Raw genomic sequence first — 19,882 nt, 5'->3', positions numbered from 1 at the left:
AAATGCTGAGCTATAGTCGATGAACAGCATCCTGACGTAGGTGTTTATGTTGTCCAGGTGGTCTAAAGCTGTGTGAAGAGCCATTGAGATTCCATCTGCCATTGACCTATTGTAGTGATAGGCAAATTGCAATGGGTCCAGGTCCTTGCTGAGGCAGGAGTTCAGTCTAGTCATGACCAACCTCTCAAAGCATTTCATCACTGTAGATGTGAGTGCTACTGGGTGATAGTCATCAAGGCAGCTCACATTATTCTTCTTAGGCACTGGTATAATTGTTGCCTTTTTGAAGCAAGTGGGAACTTCCACCCGTAGCAGTGAGAGGTTGAAAATGTCCTTGAATGCTCCCGCTAGTTAGTTGGCACAAGTTTTCAGAGCCTTACCAGGTACTCCATTGGGACCTTCCGCCTTGTGAGGGATCACTCTCTAGAAAGACAGCCTAACATCGGCCTCTGAGACAGAGATCACAGGGTCATCAGGTGCAGCAGGGATCTTCACAGCTGTAGTTGTGTTCTCCCTTTCAAAGAGGCCATAGAAGGCATTGAGTTCATCTGGTAGTGAAGCATCGCTGCCATTCATGGTATTGAGTTTCGCTTTGTAGGAAGTAATGTCTTGCAAAGGTATCACCCATTACAGGTATCAACCATTTGGTGTACCAAATTCAATCAACTAGTACACATAAGTTATTCCATTGAATTTCTAAACCGATGTCTTTGCTAATGTTTTTGTTTTTCTTTTAGATTTACAGTGTCTGCATAATTGTTGTTTGCTTTTCAACTGATGTCTTGCTCACGTGGGTCTACATATCTTGCAGTTTTCTGAGTTTGCCTTCAGACTGTGACCATACTGATGCTTTGTGCATTGATTCAAGGTAAGAGAGCTCACACCAGGCACTGATGTAATTGTTCCATTAGTAATAGTGACACTGGTGGAAGATAAACCATCAGGTGGGGTAGAAGCCTGGTGTTAACGGACCATTCAGAAAGATCCAGTTTCAAACTAGCATCAGTTATACAGTACTTTCTCTCATATTTTGTAACTAAATTTGAATATTTTGCTTCTGAGGCCATTTCTTACAAAAAAAATTCCACATTGGTTTTCCATAATGTGCATCCCCAGGAAACACATTCACAAACACATATGTGTACTTGAGTCAAATTGTAAATTTATTTTGTTCATTTTTCACTTTTTTTTTGGCAAATCTGGCAATTATTGCCAATCACTGCTTGGAAAATTTAGGTGAGCTGTTTTTATTTAGGAGAGAAAATTTACTGGAACCATTGAAGTTCATTAAAGATGTTGCAGAAAAAGTTCCAGGATTTAAGCCGAGCATTGTTGAAGGGGTGGTGATACTTTTTAAAGTCAGGATGATTAAGTGATATGAAGAAGAAGCAGAGAATGGTTAACTGAGAAATACAAAATGAGCGAGACTGGCCATCAAGTGGGTAGGATTCAGCTGTGCAAGCATTGTGACCAATGGAAAATACAATTGACATCAAGGGAGTGGCATAGTCATGCACCCAAATCTTAGTATAAGATTTGTGATAAGGCTATATGGAATGTGCAACTAACCCCCTATTTGAACCACTGCCATGAATATAAGGTGATCAACTTGAAACGCTAACTGTTTCTCCCTCCATAGATGCTAAATATTTCCAGAATTTTCTGATTTTATTGATTATTTACATATGAGTTTAATTAAAAAGGCTCTATTTGGATTAGGTTCTGGGAAATCTGCCTTTCCATGTTGAAAAAGATATATCAAACAAAACAATCAGTGATATTTTCAAAATGACAGTGCCGAGTAAATTTAGTTCCAGAATTTGCTGACTATAAATCTTCATGGCTTGGCTTACCCAAGAACATTTCACATGACTAGAATCTTTCCCGTAAAACTTGCATGATCAGAAAATGCAGATTACTTCTCTCTGATAAGTGCTATGAAGCAGTGATAGAATATTCTTGTACTACATGTGCATTTGGAGTGGAGATGAATATTATCTATGACTCTATGAGTTAACTTACCTGAATTATCTCCCCAGATTATCCAAGAATGGTCCACTATTTTCTTCTGCCTATTTCAACACTAGATTTCAGCACATTTGCTTAGCACCAGCACAGAGTGATTACAGTAATAACTATACAATAGGTATTACAAACCTCTAGAGCAGGGGTTCCCAACCTTTTTTAAGCCACGAAGCCTTACCATTTACTGAGGGTTCCATGTACCCCAGGTTGGGAAACCCTGCTCTGGAGGGAGATACTCAATATTGACAGATCTTGCAAATTACTCCTCAAGGACTACAAACCTATCATAGGCATCAATGCATGGGTCTCACTTATTCTATAGAAATTTTTCTGTATCCTGTTTATGGAATAGTTTTTCTACTCGATTGGTATAAGAGACCCATTGATTCATCAGTCCAGAGCTAGCTAACTGTCAGTGGTTCCCAATCCAACAACTCTTTGATTTTAGATTCTCCTCTTTGTTTTTTAAACCTTCCAAGGCCTTGCTCCTCCATGGCTCTGTAACTTCCTCCAGTCAGACAATTCTGTGATTACAGCAGGAAGATGCTTTAAATACAGCAGATCTGGCAGCAGGTATCTGGACAGAAACACTTCTGAACAGATTTCTAATGAAAGTTCATTGAATCCCTCTCCAAATACTGCCTGACGTGCTGAACATTTCCAATATTTTCGTTTTTATTGTAGATTTTCAGGATTTGCAGTTTCTTAGTTTTTGAATCCATGATATGCATGCTCCTCCAATTCGAGGCATCTTGCATACTTACAATTTTAATCATTCTCTTAAAGTCAAGAAATCACCCCTTAAGCCTGTCTGCTGCTGTTCTCCTTTTAGCCAAATTTTAAAGCTCTCTCCTGAAAGCAGGCTTTAGGTCACCTGCGCTAGTATCTCCTTCGATGGTTCAATGGCAGATTTTCCCTGATACCACTCGTGAAGCTCTTTGGGATACTCAGTTAAGTGAATGTCACCATGTTGTTGGGTCTGAAAACTACCAATTCAGCTTAGAGATCAGAACTGTACAAAATTATTCTTTAGACTGTTGTGTCTTCTAATGTTTTGGAGGCCTACACACGAAATGAGGCTTTCAGGAAGAATGCAAAGTGTATCTTGAGTGTTGTCAGCCTCAGGAGAAGGTCTGACTTTAACCTTTGAAAGACTTTAAACCTTAAGCCCTGCCATGTCATGAAGAGGCTGAAGATATCTGGAGCAGATTCTCGGATTTTATATGGCACATACAATCTTGCTCATAGATCAATAATTACTTTTCAGTTGTCATCCACAAAACAAATTCATACCTTTATTGGGGGCTGCTTTGGCTGCACTATTTGCCCAGGTAACAACTATGATGATACCTACGAGTTAACCTATTGTGCATGAAGTAAAAGATCAGCTACGATCTTAATGAACAGTGGAGCACACACCAAGGTTGAATGGCCTCCATGCTTTCATTTTTCATATTCTTATTAATAGTTTTGTGATTACCTGAGGCATAGAAACCTGAGCAGGAATCCAAATTCTTTCCTTCTAAGTGTAGTTCAGAGATAGGTTGTATTCATAGCCTTGAAAGAGGAATAGTAGCACAGGAACACATTGCCCCCATTGCAAGGAGTAGTATCAAGGATGAGAGAGGTTGTAGCGTCAGGGACCCATTGGGCCAGACCTCAAGAATGAGAACATTTCTGAAATACATGCAGGTCCTCTCCAGGTTATGAACACCTGACCTATATATAACTCATGCATACAAATGAGTGTTTGGAAGCCCAATGGTTATTGGCCTGCTGGATGCTACATGGCTCGCTGGTGTCTCCTGCCATGTGGGAATTTGGCCCACAGCCACATTTCTGACTTGTAAACTGTTCGGGTTATGGATTGTTTGCAGGAATCGAGCCCTGCTGTAACCTGGGGGACAACATACACTTAAAAACTGGAGTGTCCAGCATCTTAGAAAGCAGAGTGTAATGGTATCAGCATGGAATAGTTTTAAGGTGAGAGGAAGGTGTTTCATAGGGGATCTCAAAGGTACGTTTGTAACATAAATAGTGGTTGATATCTGGAATATGCTGCCAGAGGAGGTGACGGAATTAGATACAATTACTATGTTTATGCAGCTTATATTCAGTGAGGCATATAAAGATATGGTCTGAATACAGGCAAGTGTGGTTAGTGTAAATGGGCAAAAAGGTATTGGCATTAGAATTGGTTTATTATTGCCACAGGTACCAAGACACAGTGAAAAGATTATCTTCCATACACAGTGCATAGACCTAGAATAAGGAATAAAGTGGAAAAAAGTGTAACAGCCACCAAAAAAGTGCAGTGCAGGTAAACAATAAAGTGCAAGATCATAACAGAGTAGATAGTGAGGCGAAGAGTCCATCTTATTGTACAAGGAGTCAGCTTTACTGAGACAAGGAGAAGTGTAGACAGAGTCTCGGCCAAAGTACCCATTTCTGTGTTGTACAATTCTACGCAATAAGTCATGCATGAGAGAGCATTTGCACATTTTTTCCACAGGTTTGTTCTATTTCAGATTAAATTCTCACCTTTAGGGAACTGGAGAAGACACTTCTTGGTTAATGAGGCTCATTGCTGCTTTATCAATAAAAATTGGACCAGTGATAAGAACCTACACCCTTCAATTTAAGTCAGTCAAATTAAGAGCAAACACAGCAGCAGGTCATCAAGTAGATGTTAATTAAAATGTCCTGACTGGGACACTGATGTTTTGCTCTCTGCAGAGTTTTTACTGCTTTGTGTACTGCCATCATCATTTCTGAAGCTCATGGTGTTTAATTAATATAATTTAAACACACGTATATATTACATTTCTCCAGCTTATGTGGCACCAGGGCCAAAATGCAGAATTTCTTTAAACACCAGTTTCTCAGACTTAACCTTCAAACCATACGATATGTCCAGAAATCCAAACACCACTCATTTGCCATGACTCCCTGTCTGCACCAATTCCCCATCTTTAGTCAACCACCCTAAAGCCCTGAGTTTGCCTATGGATCTGTAGTTGTTTATGTAAGATTTTATAACTATTATAAATTAGCATATATAAATGATCCAAATTTTGTGATTTTCACACATTCTTCTTCCACTTTCCTATTCCAGCTTTATAAGTCAATAGTTAGGTTGTGCATAGGGGATTATATTTGTATATTTTTTGAAGGACAACTTAAACACACACGTATGTGTCTGTACATAAGTTACATAATTGGTAGTGTTTCAGGGAAATGAGAGGATAAATGGGCCCAATGGCCTCCTTCCGTGTCATTATAAATACATGAAAAAATAAGATAATGAAACTGGAGCAAATAAAAGTTCAGATTGTGACTTTATATTAATAATAAACAACAAAAGCAGGATGAGTTAGATAGTCTGATGTACGTCACCGCGGTAAAGCAGCTCCACTCTGGCTCCTGACCAGGTTAGCAGCTGAGATTCGCTGCGTAATGGTGAGCATGTCAGAGCAATGTGCATTAATACAAATATTGAATGGAATTGTTTTCTTGATCAAATGTCTTTTTTATTCAATCAACTTCCGTACCACAGTAGGATCTGTGGCAGGACTGCTGGGTATTAAGAGTATCAAATACTGCAGATCTACCCCACCAGCAAACTGCTCATAAGCGGTGGAGTTGGACTTGTTGCGTACCGTGATGCCGCCGGCTACAGCAACCCAAGGAGGAAGGCGTCAGGAGCCGTGCGCCACCCAACAAACGATTGCCTTGGACATTTTCATTGTGATCGCAAAACCCTGTTGGACATTGGTAATGTAGAATTCTGCAAGTCCGGTTCACTAGTTCATCAGAGAGACCGACAGCAGGGGAGCTGCAAGTCCTCTGTTGTTGCGTAAACCAGGCCTTCACCTGCTGCAGCCATCTAGAGGTGGAGACATTGGAGTCAGTGTTGTGTGGCAGCCGTCCATGCTAGGTTCGGGGCTGGTTTCTCCAGTGTTCGCTTGGTAGAAGACAAGCTGGATTGTGTTTGTCTGCAGCTGCACTAGCACGTGATGAGGAACTGTTGTGGGCTGTACTTACAGAAACGTGGCTGCAGGACAACATCCCATTCACCATCAATTTACAGGCCATGACACTCAGGGATTTGGGCTAGATTATTATTTTTTTGTGATTTCATATTACTGCTATCATAATAATATGTGCTATAGGTGCTGTGTGTGACTGTATGTACCTTGGCTCCAAAGGAATGTTGTTTCATTTAGTTGTGTTTATGTGCATGGTTGAATGACAAGTAAAACTTGAACTTAAGCTATTTGGTTGATTAGCATCTGCAGAAGTGAGATGAACTTGTGAAGAGAAAGGAGCATACAAAGGATAAAGGGAGGGTTGCATCAAGAAGGAGGAGGAGTAAGAAGAATCCCATGCAGTAAAGGACCGGGAACAGAAACCACAACAACCTGAGATGGAGGGAGCCCAATGGAGAGGCCACCACAGGATATTTTCTGGAAACATGAGGGAGTTCGAGATGAATAGTTGCAATGGATGAACAACTTGTGATGAGCAGTTTGGAAGGCCAGTTATTGATATTAGAAAGCAATGATTATCATGTACTGTAAATTGTGGCATTTTGCTGTGAGGCATAGGCATAAAAAATATCCTATGGGGATAATAAGCCTCAAATGAACTGAACTGACCCAACTCCTGTCCAGCCACACCTGTCCAAATTCCTCAGCATGTTTGTAAAGCACTGCTGTACAATACAATGCTAATGAGGAGCAGATAGAATCACATAAAATTGTTTTGAAACAGGTTGTTAAACACACCAGATAACACATGACAGACAGCTCAGTGCAACTTAATTAAGCAATAACACCAAGTTGCAATATCCGCATGTAAAAGGTTATTAATATAAATTCATCTATACCAAAGCACAGCAATAGAAGCAAACTTCTCACTCTTTCATGCAGGTGTGCTAACTGACAAAGCAAGGATACACTGCTGCGATTTCTTCACACTGGTATAGCCTTTACCCGCTCTTAGGCAAATAAATAGATCTTACTGTCTAATAACTATTGAGTATAGGCAACAAGTAGAGCTGGGGAAAGAAGAGACAGTCAATATTTGAATCTGTAATAAAATGAACTATACAGAGAATGCTCTGCACTACAATGGGACAGAATTTCTTGCCAGTTTCCCTTATTGCTATCTGAGATAACAGTACACCCAGTTTAGAAAGAAGGAGAGCTGCATCAAATATCCAGAAGCTGTCCCAGTTAACTCTGAAGATGATTGTGCATCTTCTGCTTCACCACTGAACAGCTTGTACTGCAATCACAAACAAGAGAAAATCTGCAAATGCTGGAAAGTGTCCTGCTGAGGGGTCTCGGCCCAAAACATCGACCATACTCTTTTCCATAGATGCTGCCTGGCATCTTGAGTTCCTCCTGCATTTTGTGTGTGTAGCTTGTACTGTAGTTGCTGTGGTTGTTAGATCTGCATGGCTGGTCTGAACTCATCCTTCTGAAGTAAACTCATCATTCATTTCAAGTCTACTAAACTCTTGAACCAAAGGGGCTAAATTCACTCAGCTTCACTTGCCCCATCATTGAAATAATCACACAACCTATGGACTCATTTTCAAGGACTCTTCATCCCATGTTCTCGATACTTACTACTTATTTATTTATTATTATTGTTTCTTTCTTTTCGTATTTGCAAAATTCATTGTATTTTACACACTGGTGCGGTCTTTCATTGATTCTATTATGATTATTATTCTATAATGGATTTATTGAGTATATGTGCAAGAAAATGAATCTCAGGGTTGTATATGGTGACATATATGTACTTTGATAATAAATTTACTTTGAACTTTGAACAAAATAATCATTGTTAGTTACTTCCAATCAACCATATTACTGTCAGTTTTAAATACAATTGGAAATTTTAAAGTTTAAATTTTAACAATCAATGATTTTCTGTGTGTTTTTTATCTCTTTCCAAAACAATATTGCATTCCCTTTTTTCATTTCCCTTTCTAATGTGATATTGGCATTTAGCATTGAATTCATCGACACAAATTTACATTTTCTTAGCCTTCATTAGTTTCACAAAGTTAATTTTTAGGATATACATAGGATTTTAACCTGGACATTCAGATCCAGAATATTTGTTTTTCCTCATATGCCAATACCAACTTTTACTTAATGCAATGTGCAAAGCCAATATCATTAATAATGCTAAGTCCAAAATGATAACAGGCACTATTAAATCTTGAGCCACAGTGGCCACCATGTTGTACAGACGTATTGAGGTAATCAGAGTAGAGCAGATGGCTTAGAGTTTTGTTTCTATCACCAGATTAACAAGCACAATTTCTATTTACTGTACTGACTTTAATGAGCTTCAGTATAGACACATCCAATACTATGAAGCAGATGCTACGTGAACTGTTTTGTAGAATATTCACTATAGTGCTTTTGATTTTATGCTGTGGTAAATATGGTCATTGTTCATCTTTGAATGATATAGATAAAGACAAGGTATTTCAGTGCTTGTAGTCTTTTATAACCACAAACCTTTCTCTTTTAAATGTGAAACGGTTTGCAGTGCTGCCCTTCACACTGAATTATATCATAAGACTTTGCTTTATTAGCCACATCTTTGAGGCAGACTCGTGAGACAGTGGGTAAGATTACAGAGTGAAGCTTAAACTAACTGGATTCCACCGCATTGTAATCAACAGAAAATAGGAAAATCATATAAGCCCAAGGATTATACAGTATGACTTAGGTTAATAGGATTGTAGCACTTTAGATGTTGTAGAAAGCAATTTTTAATACAGTAAGCAAAGCAGTAATGGAATTGAACTTTCTTACCTCATTGCTGTTTGTTTTCTGATGTGGGGTTGACTCTAAATTATTAGAGTGAAAGAACTTATTATCTTATAGTATTTAGTTCATGCTAATTTCATATTCTTGATGAAGTTTTCATGCCCAACTACTGAACTCTTTGTTTCACTGAACCTTAACTCCACTCAAGCCATCTATTCCATGATGTTGAAGTCACATTTGTTTTTGTACATGTGTGTGAGAGAACCATATTGGAGAACTATGAGGAAGTTGGCATGCAATAGATTTGTATTTACTTTAGTAAAGAAGATTTATAGTTTATCTAATTGGGATACTTAAGATGGTTAAAGAGACGGTAAAGAAAACAACAAGAGCATTAAAAAGTTAGAGGCAGCTGTCCGACTGCTATCAGGAAGCACTTCTTCACATGAGGGTAGCACAATTCTAGCCATCTCTCCACCAGGATGCCAATTAGAACTAGACCATTCAAATTTTACAGAACTGAGATTGACTCAGGAAGTGATTGAATTTGTATGTGTCAGACATGTGGTGCTATACCAGAGGTGATGTATGTATGGGTGAGATGTGATATAAGCACGTAGAGTTGTATGTTTGATGTGAAGTAGGATACATGTAGTGATGTACACATGATGTGATGTATGCAGACTGATCTTCACATCTGAAATTCAGCTTCGCTGACTCCTTGCCTCTATCCTTTTTCTTGCTCTTCCTAGCCTTGCTCCCCCCTTTTCCATTTGTTTTCTGCATCTTCTCTCTCCCTGTTGAGTCATTAAATATTTCATTAATCTAGTGGTGGAGGATGCATAAACTTTTAGATAATTACAGAACAAGATGTTATAAAAATTTGCTTCATGGGCTGCTAACTGACAGTGCACCAGAAAGGTGCAGAAATCCATTAACCTACTGAGTATTCAGATCAGAGTGATTTATCAGTCGCGCACTAAGTCTGAAAAGAGATATGAAAAATTTTTCACGGACTGTAAAACATGATGAAAATATATCACCAAAAGGCATGCATTGGTGACTGAACTCATAACAGGAGTTATTTAATAGATAAATGACAAATAATCCATAATTCTGAATGATAATGAGGAACCAGGAGTGAGTCATGGGTCAGCAGTGCTATAAGTTTGGCAGAGCTGTAGATGCTAGATGCCCAACAGGTGCAGACTGCGTACTTAAATGTTTAATTATCCCAATTAATGATTTTCCACACCATATATTGAATATTTCAATCATAATCACTAGAATGTAAGTGGTGACTACACGTCTATCTGCATTTCCTGATCCATATTGCACAGGAACCACTCAGACACAACCCATGCTCCGTGCTGATGTGAAATTGATGGTGAGACTGCTATAACTAAGTCAACAATATAAAATCAGGCAGGGATGAACCCTATTCCTGATTACTATGCCTATCAATTGTTAGATCGGAAGTAAGTCTGGGACTTCACCACTGATACTGTGAAATGTTTATGTCCAGAATATAGTGGCAAGTTTTGAAGGTCACGCCATTCAGTGTATATTACTATTAGCTTCTACATGATGAGATTTAAGGGGTTCTTGACGCTATGGATTTCTATTTCAAAACATCAATACATTTCAGATGTGAAGCACCGTGTGCATCATATGCACATCACTACATGAATACATCATGCATCACCTTACTAGTTCACATTATACGTACGTTATTCATATCTCCTTCAAAGTTTTAGGAGATAAAGGATGAGAAAAGTTGCAATGTTTAATTTATTTTGTGTCACTCGGAAATACTTAGAAATAATTAGAAGTATATTTACTTTCAGATAACTTTATTTGTTTAAAATTTACACTCTGTAATTATTTCAATTCTATTAGTCTTTGATAGCCTTGGCAACAGCTATAAACTAATACAATCAACAGCAGCTTTTACAATGGACTAAGCCCACCCCCCCTCCAGCTTTGTCAGCTGTCAAAATCTATTACAGATGTTTCAGCCAGAGGTTCGGGGTCTTCATGTTTCTGCCTGAGGCCTTGTCACTATCCAAACCACACCACTGTACTCTGAGATATGGATTGCCAATGAGAAAAGCCCTTAACCTGCCTCGGGTAAGTGTGGACCCTAGGGGAAGATTCCATGCAGGGGCATCAGGCCAGTCTGGGACAGAACCGTGATACCACTGTATTTAAATAGCAGCTGCTGCTGAAACATTTAACTTGGAGTGGAGTACAAAACATTGGCAGAGCAATTAAACAAATACATTGATTTGTCTTCACAAAACACATGACAAAACCTTGCAGAACTAAGGGAGAACCATGGAAGAAATAAAAAAAAAGTATCAGTAAACTTTTTTCCCCACTCTCCTTCCCTCTTCTTTAATTTCCCCACTCTGGCCTCTTAGCTCTTCTCCTTACCTGCCTATCACCTCCCTCTGGTGCCCCTCCTTCTTTCCTTTCTCCTTGATGGTCGGGCTTTGATGGTGGAGAATGAGTGTGAGGTAGTGGGTGTGGGCTCTCTGCAGATGAAAGATGACTATTTACCTTCATGAACACTCTGTGAGGAATACAGTTCTGGAGAGTGCAGTGGAAAGAAAGAATGAATTTAGGACAGGGTTAGCATACATTCATAGTTCATGCAACCCTGTCCAGAATCCATAGGACATCCAATAGTCCTATGGATTATTGGACAATCCACATCCAATAATATCCAATATTACTGGATACAGATTATCCATATTCCATCGTTTGTTTACTACCAAAACAAGCAGCTCGCTCACCCCACAATCCAGTGACAAGCAAAAATTATCAGAGTATCTACATTAAGAAATGTGTACCAGCATGGATCTTTGGATCATACAGCATGAATGTAGGCCCTTCAGCCCACTAAGTCTGTGCTGACCATCAACCACCTACTTACACTCATCTGACGTTAATCCCATCTTTTTATCCTCCCAGGCAACACACACAAAATGCTGGAGGAACTCAGCAGGTCAGGCAGCATCCATGGAAATGAATAGTCATTGTTTTGGGCCTAGACCCTTCAGGAATGAGAAGGAAGGGGGAAGATGTCAGAATATAAAGGTTAGGGGAGAGGAAAGAGGCTAGCTGGAAGGTGATAGGTGAAGCCAGGCAGGTGGGAAAGGTCAAGGGCTGGAAAAGAAGAAACTTGATAGGAGAGGAGAGTGGGAAGGAGGAGGGAAACCAAGGGGAAGTAATGGGCAGGTGAGAAGAGGTAGATAGAGGAAATGGGTGGGGGAATTAGTTTACCAGAAGGAGAAATCGATATTCATGCCATCAGGTTGGAGGGTACCCAGATGGAATGTAAAGTATTGCTTCTCCACCCTGAGGGTGGCCTCAACGTGGCACAAGAGGCAGCCATGGACCGACACGTCGGAACACGAATGGGAATGGGATTTGAAATGTTTGGCCATCGGGAAGTCCTGCTTGTGGCGAATAGTGCAGAGGCACTTGACAAAGCGGGTCCCCCAACTTACGACGGGTCTCATCGATGTAGAAGAGGCTGCATCAGGAACACTGAATACAATAGACAACCCCAGCAGATTCGCAGGTGAAGTGTTGCCTCACCTGGAGGGACTGCCTGGGGCCCTGAATGGAGGTGAGAGAGGGCGTGAATGGGCAGGTGTAGCGCTTTGGCTACTAAGTACCAGGCGGGAGATTAGTGGGGAGGAATGAATCTACAAGTGAATCGCAGAGGGGGCGATCCCTGTGGAAAACAGAGAAGGATCTCCACTTACCTTCCCACATTCTCTTTAATTCCTCCCACAGACACTCACTCCCAGCTCCACCTCCTGAGTCTATCACTTAGCATCATACTCAGGGCAGAATCCAATTAGCACATACTTCTTTGGGATGTGGGAGGGGACCAATGCAATTGAAAAATGCACACGGTCACAGAAAGAGCATTCAAATTCCACATAAGTAACACCCAAGGTCGAGATTGAACTTGGGTCACTGACGCTGTGTTGCAGCGGTTCCACAAGCTGTGCCACCGATGGCACGTGATTTAATTTCACATGCTTCGAAAAGGATTCTTTCCATGAATCTCTTCTGCTGAATGAACAGGTCTGAACATGTTCATGATCAGAGAATTCATTCTAGAAATTATAAAGACTCAATTTATGAAAGCCCTGTATAGCAGAAGCCCAAATACAGTGCTCACTACAACACCATCACACACTGCAATGCTTAGCGAGCACAGCTCGGAATTGCCTCTTGTGACATGCTGATTTCTTTTCTCCTCCTGAACTCAGTTGGTGAAATTGCTACTTACAAGAAAAGGCTTTCTGCTCATTGATCAGGAAGGCTGTTCAGCGAGGGAAAATGTATTAAATATCCACCCTGCTTAGATCAAGCTCCTAAGTGTTATAATGAAGAAAGACTCACAGCAGTTCAAGAATGCCGATTTAAATTTTACATGAACCATCACTACTTGCTGCTTCTCAAAAGAGATTTTATAATCTGATTCGTATTTTCAATATCAAATAATACTTCCCTCTGATAGGTTCATCTGAAACAATGGCAATATTCTCACTGTTCCGATGGCCTGAATTTCAATGAGGAAGATAGATTTTGGTCTCATGTTGTCAATTCTAGAATACAGACAAAACAGTAAACTGTGAAGCAACTTGACAAATGCTTACACCATGATTACTGGCTATCAGCCAAGGCTTAAATTTCCACAGCAGGTGTCTAGATGAATACAGGGAATACAAGTTATTTATATAAAATGTCAGATGATTTCGATAATAACACTTACTGCAAAATAACAGACTTGCATTTACACACTGCCTCTTGCAGTCTTTGGTTATCAAAATATTGTGCAGTGATGAAGTCATAAAGCGTGGATACAAGCCTTTCTGCCCAACTTGTCCATTGCAACTAGTCCCATTTACCTGTGTTTGGCCATAATCCTTTAAGCCTTTTCTATCCACGTACCCATACAAAAGCCTTTCAAGCATTGTAATTGTACCTGTCTCTACACCTTCCTCTGAAGCTTGTTCCATATATCCACCACCTTCTTGGTGAAGACATTGATCCTTTGTTCCCTTTTAAATATTACCCTTCTCTCACCTTATATCTATGCTATATCCTGTCTCGGAAAAAAAGGCTATGACCAGCCACTCTATCCATGCCCCTCACAATTTTACAAACATCTGTCAGGTCACTCCTGTGCTCCAGTGAAAAATAGTCCCTGTTTTATCAAGCCCCCTTTTATAACTCAAATCCCACAGTCCCAGCAACTGCACTCACAGTTGGAAAGCAGTGGCTACGAGTTGCTAAATACCACTTGAACATTAAACATTGGAATTCGCTGGAGTCTGGAAGAATAGGGAGGGGAGGGTCTCATTGAAATGTACCAGATATTGAAAGGAGTAAACAGAGTGTATGTGGGAAGGATGCAGCCATTAGTGGGAGAGTCTAGGAAGAGAGGGCACAGTTTCAGAATGGAAGGACATTCCTCTATAACAGAGATAGACGATTCAGAATTTCTTTAGCTAGGGGGTGGTAAATCTGTGAAAATCATTGTCACAGACGGCTGTGGAGACCAAATCATTGGGTACATTTAAAGTGGAGGTTCATAGGTTATTGACTAACTTATGGCTAGCATGAGAGGGCACAGTTTTAAGGTGCTTGGAAGTAGGTACAGAAGGGATGTCAGGGGTAAGCTTTTTTACGCAGAGAGTAGTGAGTGCATGGAATGGGCTGCCGGCAACGGTGGTGGAGGCTGATACGATAGGGTCTTTTAAGCAATTCCTGGACAGGTACATGGAGCTTAGAAAAATAGAGGGCTATGGGTAACCCTAGGTAATATCTAAGGTAAGAACATGTTCGGCACAGCTTTGTGGGCCGAAGGGCCTGTATTGTGCTGTAGGGTTTCTATGTTTCTATGTTCTAAGAAAAAGGACAGAAAGATTAGCTTTATTTGTCACATGTACATCGAAACATACAGTGAAATGCCTCATTTGTATTAACACACTTGGGACGTGCTGAGGGAAGTCCACAAGTGTTGCAAGCTTCCAGCACCAACATAGTACGTCCACAACTTACTAACCCTAAACCTGTATACCTTCGGGATGTAGGAGGCAACCAGAGCACCTGGAGGAAACCCACATGGTCATGGAGACAACATACAAACTCAAACAGACAGTGGTGGGAGTCTGTAAAACATTGCGCTAACTGCTACACTGCCATGGGCATCAAAATTTATGAGGAGAAGGCAGGAGAATGGGGTTAAGAGGGAAAATAAATCAACCGTGATCAAATGGTGGAGCAGACTCAATGGGACAGATGACCTGATTCTGCTCCTATATCTTATGGTTTTTTCAGTGCAGCCATCAAGAATACATCTTCCGGTCCTGAGACTCATCTAACTGAGAGGACAGAGCACACCTTGATTTAATGTCCCACGCAAGAGATCCCTGGGACTACTTGGGTGCAAGAGCTGGAGAGTAATCCTTGATGTTTTCGTCGGCATTTACCCGCTGTCCAACATCACAAAAATATTCTACTCAGTCACCACCACATTGAGAGTGTGGGATCCTGCAGCATCCAAATTAGTTGTTTCTTACACTGAAATCATGACAGTACTTCAAGAGTACTTTATTGGCCTTGTGATGACCCAAGGCTATAAAAACAAAACATAGAACAGTACATGACAAGAACAGGCCCTTTGGCCCATAGTGTCTGTGCTGAACACAATGTCAAATTAAACCAAATTGCTTCTGCCTGCATATGATAAATATTTATATAACTGTAAAGTTCATCTTAAAGAAGGGATGGGTCTAATTCAGGAGGCCTTTCTCCAGTTTTCTACTGGTGGATGGCAATGACTAGTAGTTCTGAGGAGAGCAGAAGGTTCTCCATGGCCTAGGAGCAGGAATAAACTTACTCAGGCACCTCTGCTCACTGTTTTCAACATATCTGGAATCTGTTTAAAAGTATTTAATATCTATAGCACTGTTCACTATTTCTTAGTTGTTTAATATCTATACAAGTGCCTGCATTGGTTTATCACCAAATCTCCATTTTTATTCCTTATAATTAGTCCCAATGCCAGAAGAGAGAGAGAGAGACATAGCAAAGTTATTATTCAGCATTTTAAATTGTAATTTTGTATTATGCAAAATACCAAGTTGACCCAAGACAAAAACATCACAAAGTACTCAGTGATGGTAGTACTTTGATTATCCTTCAGCAAGGATAGCAATTTCATACCTATTGAACAGATGGTGACACAGTCAAAAACTGCACCTGTTTGGAAAATGATTCATTCTGCACATGCATGGACTACTGTTGTTTTAAACTGGACCAAAAATCATAAAGGCTAAAGCAAGCTCTCAGCAGTAAGTTGATGCAATGCAATAGAGCACAAGCAATTTGTTTCAATTCTCCTCTCTTGAATTCCCAATTCATGATCATGGACAGTTCACTGAATCAACCACACAATTTGAATATGGTAGAAGAATGGTAGATGACAGACATTAAAAAAAATCTGTCATTTGATTTATTCAGAGGTCTTATATTTGTGCATCAGATTTCTTGGCAAATAAGCTACAACTGGTAACGAAAACTCTGAGGCAGAAAATCTGTGATAATTGCCAGTGTTAAATGTTAGATTGTATACATGCAAAATAATTGACGTGATGCATAAACCAGAATATTTTTTAAAAATCTTCATGATAGACAATTACAGATTATTGCTATCCAGCAGAACTTTAGTTTATATGGCAACCTTTAGATAGGTCAAATAAGTAGGGTAGTAAATTGGATTAGATGTTGGCTTTGTGGGAGAAGTCAGAGAGTGGTAGTAGATGGTTGCCTTTCCGACTGGAGGCCTGTAACTGATGGAGTGTTGCAGGGATCGGTACTGGGTCCGTTGTTGTTTATCATCTGTATCAATGATCTGGTGATAATGTGGTTAACTGGATTACCAAATTTGCAGATGACACCAAGATTGGGGATGTAGTAGACAGCGATGAAAACAATTAGAGCTTGCAGTGGAGTCTGGACCAGTTGGAAAAGTGGGCTGAAAAATGGCAGGTGGAAGTTAATACAGACAAGAGCAAGGTGTTGCACTTTGGTAGGACCAACCAAGATAGGCCTTACGCAGTGAAAGGCAGAGCACTGAGGAGTGCGGTAGAACAAAGGGATCTAGGAATACAGGTCCATAATTCATTGAAAGTGGCGAAACATGTGGATAGGGTCGTAAAGAAAACTTTGGCACATTGGCCTTCATAAATCAAAGTATTGAGCACAGGAGATGGGATGTTATGTTGAAGTTGTATAAGACATTGATGAGGCCTAATTTGGAGTATTGTATGCAGTCTTGGTCTCCTACCTACAGGAAAGATGTAAATATAGTTAAAAGAGTGCAGAGGAAATGTACAGGGATGTTGCCAGGACTGCAGCACATGAGTTATAAGGGAAGATTGAATAGGTCAGGACTTCATTCTCTGGAACATAGAAGATTAGGAGGAAATTTGATAGAGATATACACAACATTATTAGGGGTATAGATAGGGTAAGTGCAAGCACACTTTTTCCACTGAGGCTGGGAGGGACTACAACTAGAGGTCATGTGTTACGGGTGAAAGACGAAAAATTTAAGGGGAACATGAAGGGAAACTTCTTCACTCAGAGGGTCGTGAGAGGCTGCCAGCCCAAGTGGTGCATGCAAACTCGATTTCAATGCTTAACAGAAGTTTGGATAGGTGCATGGAGGGCTATGGTCCAGGTGCAGGTCGATAGAACTAGGCAACTTAAATGATTTGACATGGATCAAAGGACCTGTTTCTGTGCTGTACTTTTCTATAAATCCATGACTCTATAAACAATGGTGTGCCATATCAATCACAAATAGGGCATTTACGTATGTCATTTTTAGGTATGGCTGAAAGTAATCCATCTACTGGAGGATTACAATGGAGATCTATTGGATGACATATTATCATGCCATATTCTGAGAAGCTAGCAATGATGTTACTCACCATTTACTGTGATATATACCCAGCTGCCATTGTGGAATGTGTCGTATTGCTGGTCCAACATAAGCACCTTACACTCGTACCATCCCTGGTCCTCTGAGCGGAGCTGGTCAATTCGCAATGAAGCCTTGTCATATAGACTGGCCCGACCTACAAAACCAAAATGAAGAACAATGCACATTAACAATAGAAATTCAAGACATGCTGAGGCCCAGAAATTAGTATATTAGTCCTAAATTAATTTTATGGTCACATAGAATCCAATTCTCAGACAATTAAAATCACAAAACCAATTTGAATGTTGGACATTCTGAGATCAAATACTGAGGCAAAGGAACCTAACAACAGATTCTCTAATGCAACACTTAAAAGGATCTCAGCCCAAGTGCTTAAATGTGACTGTTTGGTAACAAATAATCTAATTTTTATTAATTTTCTGTGTTCAATGGGAATACAGGATCTGTACTGCGTACTGTTAAATGAGACCATAAAGTTTACATATGAATTTGTGCTCACCAAACATTGCCGTCAGTCCTATACTGATATATCCTTTAATGGTCATTAACAGAAGTGAAGTCAAAATGTGCAACCATTCAGTGGCCTTAAAGTGCACCCTGATCTTATTCAACGAGCAGTTTTTGAATCTGGTTTGCTACTGAACAACTTTAAAACCTAATAGTCTTAAGTAGGACAGTAGTAAACGTTGACTGTAGTCTTTTCCATAGATGCTACCTGGCCTGCTGAGTTCCTCCCGCATTTTGTGTGTGTGTTGCTTGGATTTCCAGCATCTGCAGATTTTCTCTTGTTTGTGATAACAGTAGTAACAAAGGATTCAGATCACCTGTCCCCAATGTGCATAGAAATCTGCTTATCCAATCACTAGCCCAGAATTTCTTTCCGATGATGAGTAGCTGGTGCTAACCACTGACCACATAGTGAGTCTGAAATTATCATTGGTGGATCTATCAGTATGATGAATATTCACTCCTGGGTAGGCCTCTTGATTGCTTGCTCAACTTGCTTTCTAAACACAGCAGCTGCCACTTGTAAGATCACAAACAATTGTAAGTAAACCTCTAACGAACAGTTGTTTGACTTCTGGTGGTAAATGGGAGTTGTTCTTCAGTTCTTAAAATGAAAGTAGTAAGCAGCAATCAGCTTGAAGTTAAAACAAGTACTGTTTTATAGAACTGCTTTCCAAACAAGCTCTGTAGTAGACAGTCTGTGAGAAGTAAGATTTAGCTCACTACACCTGGTTTATCGCTGCTCGAGCTGCAGTATAAGACAATGGGTTGTTTAACTTGGCTTGTTTTAAACAGACAAGCTGACTCTAAGTTACTCAGTTCAAAGAAGCTTGTAGAGCCAGATGGACAATATCATCTAGGTATACCAAATAACTAATGTGTTTATAGTTGGAAGGTTTATGTACTCAAGGAAGTTAGCTTTACATTGTGAACATTAAGCTGAGATCTATGTCTCCAAAATGATTTTAGACCTTTTGTGTTAAAAGTGTATCAGAGGAAATATCATATGTGTGTGAAATTACCCAAGTGGTAGAGAAAGGGTATAAATGTAAAGAGCAGTTCAGGCTTATTAGGAGTGGTTGAAGAACATCAAGAAGCATGATAGGAAGATAGGGTGACTAGAATCCATTCCTCTGGCTTTGGTTTCTGCAGTGGACAATTTGTTCATCAGCATTATTGGTGTGTCATTTTTGATTTATAAGAAATGTACCTGTGTTTTGGAAATCCTTTGTGTTTTAGAAATGGTTTGTAATTTGTAAATGTTTAAGACAGAAGTCCTCTGTGAGTTTTAAATACGTTTTAAGAATGTTGCTTTGATTTAAACATGTGTCACTGAAAATAAGTGAACTGTGCTTCAAACTACTTTATTAGCTGGAAGTATCTGCTCCTTGGTAGGGAGGGAGTACCCACCACTCAAATAGTGGGTATTGGCAGCTAAACTCACCATGGAGAATAAACAGGGTAGTTACAGTATAATCTCCCTTTCGCGAGAGTACTCGTAGCTATTTAT

At 39.9% G+C, this 19,882-nt stretch overlaps 1 protein-coding gene across 3 annotated transcripts in view; it reads right to left on the bottom strand.

Moving 5' to 3' along the window:
• igsf9bb (immunoglobulin superfamily, member 9Bb) overlaps positions 1-19,882 on the bottom strand; it is a 749,555-nt gene that overhangs the window by 384,791 nt on the left and 344,882 nt on the right. For all 3 annotated transcript variants that reach the window (XM_072238319.1, XM_072238320.1, XM_072238321.1), the window contains exon 3: positions 17,852-17,998. In XM_072238319.1, the coding sequence (XP_072094420.1) occupies positions 17,852-17,998 (147 nt within the window). The remainder of the gene's footprint in view (positions 1-17,851; positions 17,999-19,882) is intronic.

This window comes from Mobula birostris, chromosome 20, assembly GCF_030028105.1.
Source record: "Mobula birostris isolate sMobBir1 chromosome 20, sMobBir1.hap1, whole genome shotgun sequence".
NCBI lineage: Eukaryota > Metazoa > Chordata > Chondrichthyes > Myliobatiformes > Myliobatidae > Mobula > Mobula birostris.
The sequence above is the reverse complement of the archived record's forward strand: the minus strand, read 5'-3'. Positions and strand labels throughout refer to the sequence as shown.